This window comes from Perognathus longimembris, chromosome 3 (assembly GCF_023159225.1).
Source record: "Perognathus longimembris pacificus isolate PPM17 chromosome 3, ASM2315922v1, whole genome shotgun sequence".
Lineage (NCBI taxonomy): Eukaryota > Metazoa > Chordata > Mammalia > Rodentia > Heteromyidae > Perognathus > Perognathus longimembris.
This window is the reverse complement of record NC_063163.1, coordinates 120,843,003-120,851,182: the sequence shown is the minus strand read 5'-3', so window position 1 is coordinate 120,851,182 and position 8,180 is coordinate 120,843,003. Positions and strand designations below refer to the sequence as shown.

At 46.2% G+C, this 8,180-nt stretch overlaps 1 protein-coding gene across 1 annotated transcript; it reads right to left on the bottom strand.

The window, feature by feature from the left end:
• Positions 1-733: 733 nt before the first annotated feature.
• Angptl5 (angiopoietin like 5) lies at positions 734-6,048 on the bottom strand. Its single transcript, XM_048340781.1, is given in 6 exon segments — positions 734-1,150; positions 1,153-1,200; positions 1,980-2,004; positions 4,229-4,329; positions 5,716-5,821; positions 6,010-6,048. Coding segments are annotated over 6 exon segments (588 nt in total). The 3' UTR covers positions 734-881.
• Between the last annotated feature and the right edge of the window lie 2,132 nt (positions 6,049-8,180).

The following is an 8,180-nucleotide window of genomic DNA, read 5'->3' as shown; positions in this document are numbered from 1 at the left end:
GACACCATTGAATTCCGAGGGAAAACACAATACAGGTAAATACTGTAGCATCGCCTAGGAACCGTTAAATGTTTTAAAACATGGAGCCTTTATATTCATCTGCATAAAAAGTTATCCCTTGCTGGGCTGAGAATATGGGCTAGTGGCAAGAGCACTTGCCTCCTACACATGAAGCTCTCGGTTCGATTCTCCAGCACCACATATATGGAAAACGGCCAGGAGTGGCGCTGTGGCTCAGGTGGCAGAGTGCTAGCCTTGAGCGGGAAGAAGCCAGGGACAGTGCTCAGGCCCTGAGTCCAAGGCCCAGGACTGGCCAAAAAAAAAAGTTATCCCTTGCTGGGCGCCAGCCGCTCACACCTGTAATTCTAGCCACTCAGGAAATTGAGATCTGAGAACTGCAGTTCAAAGCCAGCCCCGGCAAGAAAGTCTCCATGCGACTCTCATCTCCAATTAACCACCAGAAAACCCCAAATGACGCTGTGGCTCAAATGGTAGAGCACCAGCCTTGAGCTGAAGAGCTCTGAATCAGTGCCCAGGCCCAGAGTTCAAGCCCCACAATAGACCAAAAAAAAAAAAGAGGCAAAAAGCCTTGAAAAGCACTATAAACATCAGAAATACGAGCTGTAATTCACTTTAGACAGACTAGATTGCATGTTGTTAATAAAGTCAGTAATATATGTATATATATGTACAATGTGCCATTTCTTTTCTAAAATGCTTTTTTTCTAGAAGCTCTCTAGATTCATAATACCAAAATATCATTGATAGTCACATTCTTGGCTAATATCTATAAAACCCTAAATTCACAAAAGGGAACCCATGTAAAATCTTTAATATATTATCAAAAACAATTTTGGAACCAGCACGACACTAAGATGAGGCTACTGAAAAGAGGGACTGTAGGTCCTTCTGATCTTCACGGAGACAGACTTCATCTTGATGGTGGAGTTGGCTCTGGTCCGCGTGGCCCACCGGATGCCAGTTGGGGTGGCTTTCCCGGGCGAGGCCTGGACGCCGTTCAGGTCTGCACCGCCACCCTGGTTGAACCCCCAGCCAGTGTTGTTACTAAGACGACACCAACTCTTCACGGACCGACCCTGGAGCAGGCACGCCGGGCCCCGCCCGTCACTGTCAACACCCGAGGTGCTAAAGGCACTGCGTTCTGGTTATCTCCTTTCCGGAAGCCCCCGAAGGCCTCGCCTGGGCACAACAGCCCTTTCTTAATGCCAGACTACATTATTTTATTATCTATTACCAGCCCACTATGCAAAATAAAAAAATCACATCTAGAAGAAAGGTTTAAATTATTTTTTGACTCTGTTAAAATCTATCACATGCAGATTGCAATATGCTAAAGTCTGGTGATGAATTGACAGATGTCCTAAAATAGATATGCCAACCAAAATGCAATGTATAGACTAAACAGAATAATTTAGGCTGAAAACAATGAGATGCAGACCTGTCGTACTTAGAAGTGATGGATATAATGGTGGATAATTTGAGGAAATGAGACAATCTGCATAGAGCAAAGTGAGACGTTTACCTGTAAGAAACAGACTCAGAGGGAGACAGTGAGGGAAGAGGTGACATTGTCCAAACAGAAATGTACTCTTTACCTGACTGCAGCCCCTACGTACATCCCTTCTAATAACAACTTAAAAATAAAAATGAAGAAACTGCGGTTGATAACTTTAAAAGCGATTTGATTTTAGTTATCGGCCATCAAGTTAACATAGAAGACCTAGTAAACTCAAAGAAACTTGAATATACTCCTGCGGTGTGCCTCCCACTCTCCACGAGCTAACTGTTTGTAAAGGGCTAAGGATGCACATTGTAGGTATGACTCGTCGTCACAGAATCCCTTCACAGATTAGTGTCTTAGCCAAGACAACTCAGTCAACTATGCACCCGGGTGAAGGTCCAAAAAATTAAGAAACTAAAAAGTTCTTCGTTAGCCCATACGCCTCTACCCTACTCACGGGCAAAAATATTTGAGTAGTATGCCTGAAACAGGAACTAAAAGAAGGGCTACATCAAATACATAGGATCTCAAGGTCTACGTTTCATTATGCGTCTAAATGTTTGGCATCTCTTGAGATAAATACTTTCACGAGCTTGAAAACAATCACTAGTGATAGATCTCCCCAGCTCTGCCAATTATTAAAACTCTGTCTCTGACATGCATTGCAAATACGTATTTGCAGAGAAAATAAAATATAATTTTCAGTACTCATACACTTCAATACCTTTCTAAAGTTCAGGTTAAAAAACATAACGCCCAGCAAGCATTCCCTAAATTTTATGGTCATTTCATGAATATTTTCCCTGGACAAAATCGAACTACCAGAAAGATTATATAGTATATGGGGCTCCTCAACTAGCTGTACTTAGCCATTTGTTTAAAAATGTGTATGCATGTGTCTATTCCTTGAGAAATCACACTGTACACTCACCCACCACCACTCTGTGTGAGTAGAACAGGGTGCTGTGTCCTCTGAGAACTCACAGAAATCTCTCTTGAGTTTCATTATCAGGAATATTTGTACTTCTAAGGAAACAGCTGTGATAGTCAAATGCTCAAGCGTATAGTTCTATTTTTACACAAAGTTAATAAGCCAAAGCTGTGGCCTGCCCACATGTACGCCCCTCGTTCTATCTGTGTCTCTGTCCTGACATTCTTCTGACACCTGTTTCTTTCACTGTTTTGATTAGATTATGGGTTTGAAAACTGAAAGCTTTTAACAACCATGGCAAAATCTGAAGGTTCCGTAGTGAAATAAACTTACCACCAAAGATTGTGTGCTCCAAGTCCATCTTATTTGTCTAGAGAACCTCACATAAACTCCCTGGCACAACATTTTCCACACTTAGCCAGTTCTTTGCGCTTTCTGAGATGCAGCACCAAGGACACTGTGCTGTCACTTTAAATATCTGAATTTCTGACTCTCACCTAACGTCCGGACACTAACCCCTCAGAGGCCCCTGCCCAGCCAGACCCCTCCGCCCCGACATTTTCCTCCCTCTACTCCCAGACACCAACTTTCTCCATTTGCCAACACCTGCAGGGCACCTGTCCAAGTGTAAGGGAAGAAATCAGAAACTTCCTACACACGGTTCCCCCCCCTCGGAAAAAGCATGGAGGAAGTTGGGGAACCAGCAAGAGTTCGCTATGCATCCCACACTACATAAAATTAGACGCCTTCTTTTCCGCAGCTGTTCAAATCGTTTTGAATCTGTAGGCAAAGAATTTAGGTAATTTAAAATGACTTCCCACTGAATTCCCAATTTTTGAACATCTTGTCAAGAGATTTCAAGAGAATATACTCCAAGAAAAACTGATCATATCTATTTAGAAAGATATTTTATCAGACAACAGATTCTTTTTTTTTTTTTTTGGCCAGTCCTGGGGCTTGGACTCAGGGCCTGAGCACTGTCCCTGGCTTCTTTTTGCTCAAGGCTAGCACTCTGCCACTTGAGCCACAGCGCCACTTCTGGCCATTTTCTGTATATGTGGTGCTGGGGAATCGAACCCAGGGCCTCATGTATATGAGGCAGGCACTCTTGCCACTAGGCCATATCCCCAGCCCCCAGACAACAGATTCTTAATAAAGGCGTAACACTATCCACTTTCTTTTGCACAAAGTGTCCAGAATGTATGGACATAGGACGTCTACACATATGACTGCACACTAGCCCATCAGTACACATAATCTCTGGTAGAAATTCCTACGACAAATCCCAGCGTAGAATGCTAACGACAGACATGGAGGTTTCATTAGGCAACTGAAGAATGGATCCTCTCATGGAGGGAGATCTTCCTTGCACCCCACTGAAAAGTTTTATGAAATTATTTATGTCTTACATAATCATGTAAAATCACTTATCGTCAAAGAAAATACAATCATAAGAAGAGAACCCTCAAGTATTTTAGTAAGCGCCAAAGCGAAGCAGTTCCTTCTTCCCTAATCTCTGTGGGCTAATTAAAGATCTGTGTTGCATCATTCTGTAACTGTCTTTCAGCAGCACAAGTCAATGGAAAAGTGATGCCCACACAGCCGTGGCCTTTCAGTGAGTCACGTCGGGCAGTAGAACTGAAAACCAAAATACTGAATCTAGAACTGTTACTCATTTATTTTAATTTTTTCAAGAGATAATAATTTTAAAGCAATTAAAATTTTAATATTGATTGAAGTCATTGTATGCTTTTGTAATAAAAGGAAGGCTTTACCTCAAATGGGTAACTAGAACCTTCTGGGTAGATTACATATAAGCCACTTGGTGTTTTGGTGATGGAGCCAATGGTATCTTTAACATCCGAGCAATCTAATCCTGGAAAAGGAAAAGTCGTTACTTAGCACACTTTCAACTGTGTGTGTGCGGGCTTGCGTGACAGTCCTTGAACACAGTCCTTGAAGCTATTCAGGAGGCTGAGATCTGAGGATCATGGTTCAACGCCAGCGGGGCAGGAAAGACTATGAGACTCTTATCTCCAATTAACCATCTGAAAACCAGAAGTAGCACTGTGGCTCAAGTGGTAGAGTACTAGCCTTAAGCTGAAGAGCTCAGGGACAGCACCCAGGCCCAGAGTTCAAGCTCCACAACCAACCAGAAAAAAAGGTTTCATTGGGGCCAACAGAAAATTTGAGGTCAAGAGGCTGGGAATATGGCCTAGTGGCAAGAGTGCTCGCCTCCTACACATGAAGCTCTCGGTTTGATTCCCCAGCACCACATATATGAAAAACGGCCAGAAGGGGCGCTGTGGCTCAGGTGGTAGAGTGCTAGCCTTGAGCAGGAAGAAGCCAGGGATGGTGCTCAGGCCCTGAGTCCAAGGCCCAGGACTGGCCAAAAAAAATTGGGGGCTGGGAACATGGCCTAGTGGCAAGAGTGCTTGCCTTGTATACATGAAGCCCTGGGTTCGATTCCCCAGCACCACATATATAGAAAATGGCCAGAAGGGGCGCTGTGGCTCAAGTGGCAGAGTGCTAGCCTTGAGCAAAAAGAAGCCAGGGACAGTGCTCAGGCTCTGAGTTCAAGGCCCAGGACTGGCCAAAAAAAAAAAAAAGAAAAGAAAATTTGAGGTCAATACTTATTTAACATATTTTATAATTATGCATTCCCTTTTCTAGTAATAATGTCCTTCAGAAATCCGGAAATCTGTATGAGTGGCAAGGAGAAAACACAAAGGAATAGATGGACAGCCATCGATGGATCTTTGATTTTTGGTCACAACTACTACTGAGTGGCTATGGTGGAAACTAAATGACACAATAAAATAACTCAAGGGCTGGGAGTGGTGGAGGGCTGGCTTCACAGGGGGAGGCCCTGTGCTCAAACTCCAGTACCACAAAAAGCAAGGGGGATTCAAAATACCACGCAAAACTGCCATCATACTGGAAACAGATTACCAAGCATAGTTTATTCTCTTTGCTGTCTGAAGAAGAAATAAATAACACATAATACTTATTTGCTTCTAGCTGTTTGGTGTGAACTCGTTTGTAAAGTCTAGACAGCAAGTCCAAATATGCAGGAAAACCTACTGTTGTCATACAAACACTGCTAACTTTCTACTTGTTTCTGTATTCAGTCTTTCTTTTCTTTTTATATTCCAACCTGAGGCATTTTGAACATAACAAAAAGCTATTTTATAGGTTGTCTGAAATGCACGACGCGGTCCAGGAACATTTTAAGCAACCTAAGTCGAAACCGGCTCCCGGCCAGCGTTCTCCCCGTGTGACTGGAGGGCTCTGGGCGGACCAGGATCCAGCTGTTCTCTCAAAACTTCACTAGTCACAAGGACAACTTGGTTCATGAGCTCATTAACCTAAACACACGCGGAAGTGCACAGACACACTGAAAGGTGCTCCTTTAGCCAAACCGTGTACCCATCACCAAGACTCAAAGGAAACTGCTCTCAGCAGTCCAATGATGTTCCCTTTTAGACAAATCTCTTACTCAACAGAACTATAAAGATGAAGCTCAATAGCAACCATTAAGCTCAGCAGTTTCCACCTTCTTGGCATGGAGGTTTGTCTGCGCCAGCTTCTGCATGAACCATTGCTACAGTCCCTGGCTGCCGGCCTTGGCTCTTCCCCCGCCAACCCCCCCCACACACACACACTGCGAGGGGTCACGTGGATCCTGTCAGCCTCTTGCCCTTGTGTAGGAAGTGATGTTGTTCCCGATTATTCACAGCTGCTTCATCCCTGCACCAACCCCAAAAGCTCCCTCCCAATGGGGACCCTTCCTTCAACCTTCTGTGACTCTGAAACACACATTCTCACTCGACAGGATGCTGAAAATCAACTACTCGACTTGTGCATGGAGACGGGAGGGGAAAGGTGAGGAAAGGCTTGACACTGTCCAGAAAGAAATGTAGTCTTGCCAGGCACTGGTGGCACAGCTGTAATCCTAGCTACTCAGGGGGCTGAGATCTGAGAATCACTGTTCCAAGTCAGCCTGGGCAGAAAGTCCCCGTGAGACACTTAACTCTAATTAATCACTCAAAAAACCTGAAGTGGAGCTGTGGCCCAAGTGGTAGAGCAGAGCACTAGCCTTGAGCAAAAAGAACTCAGGGATAGTGCCCAGGCTCGGAGTTCAAGCCTCACAACTGACAAAAAAAAAAAAAAGAGTCCTCTTTATCTGATTTATGTAACTATAACCCCTCTGTACGTCAATAACCTAATTCGGAGTGCTTTTTTTTTGTAATGAACAGCTAGGTTTCAATCAAACACAAACAGCTGACGTTCAGCCTATAACAGGGAGCCAAATGGTAGACCTTTGAGAAAGAAAAAAAGTTGCAATTCCATAGGTGAGGTTACAAGTACAATGCATCTTGATCAATGTTACCCCTTCCATCCTACTCCATTTTTCCCCTCCCATCCCATCCAGTTTCTTAAATCTAGTTAATGCGTCATACAGCAGGGTAATAACGTGGGTAGGGATTACTAAGCTAACAACACTGCAAAAAAGTTGTCTTTAGGGAAGTGAACACACCAAAAACTGCACACAGCAATTGCACCGTTTCACTTTTATTTACAGTGAGCACTGCCTTGCTTTGCTGACTTTCCAATCAGCCCTGGAGAGAGAGGAGAGTTCTAGTGATAGTGCTGGGCATAGCAAGGACAGTGCCTGTGTCCAGACCAGTTACAGGTGCCAGGGCACCCAACTCTACAGGTGCACACATTTAGCCTTTCTTTGTTGTGATTATATATGTTAAGAGGATATGCGAAATGTGTATTTTGTCCTCGACACAAACCTGAACGAGACGGTGTTTAAAAACTGGATTCGTTGTGGCACTTGAGAAAAAAAGTCTGTGCGCCAGAACACATTCCAATTTGAATCTGTGTACTCAAGTGTGCAAAAAATCTGTTCCAGTCTTTCAGCTGGCAAGTTTACCGTCTTGCACTGTGAAAATGAAGAAACTGATTCCCAAAGGCCGGCATTTGATAGGTGGGTGAGTGACCTTGAATTGGCCAAGCTCACTGGCCTTGCTTCCAATCTAGAAGGGTGTCTGCAGGAAGAAAACAACTGAAACACAATCAAAACGTCAATGCGCTTTTGGTGGGCTCCGAAAACCGGAGCGTGCGGGTCTTTCCGGAGTTTCTCCCGTGGACTGGCTGGGCAGGGGGGGGCCGGCCCCGGGGCACTGGAGGGGGCGGACTGGCTGGGCGGGGGGGCTGGGAAGGGCCTGCGGGGCCGGCCCCGGGGCACTGGAGGGGGCGGACTGGCTGGGCGGGGGGGCTGGGAAGGGCCTGCGGGGCCGGCGCGAGCCCTCAAGTCCGGGGCCCTGGAGCGGGCCGAGGCCTCGCGGGGCGGTGGGAGAGGGCGCGGAGGAGGTGTCCCACTTCGCAATGCTTTTCTTTTCTTCCCCAGGCACGGTGCTGGGGGAGGGCCATCCCCCACCCACCCCCAGCCCCCCCCCCCGCAACGCGCCACGCAGACGGGTTCCGTGCTTCCCCAGCCCAATCCCAAATGATCCCCGAAACCATCGCTGCAGCATCTGCTGGCCACACTGGCCTGTGTCTGGGGACTTTCCATTCATTGCCTCGGCGACACCCGCAAAAACACGCACGCCAGGAAGGCCGAGCCGGGCTCGACCGCACGGCTCAGCCGCGCGCCGCCAGCCTCGAGGGTCCCGGGCCGGGCGGAGCAGCTCCGCGCCGGCGCCGGCGTCGACGCCG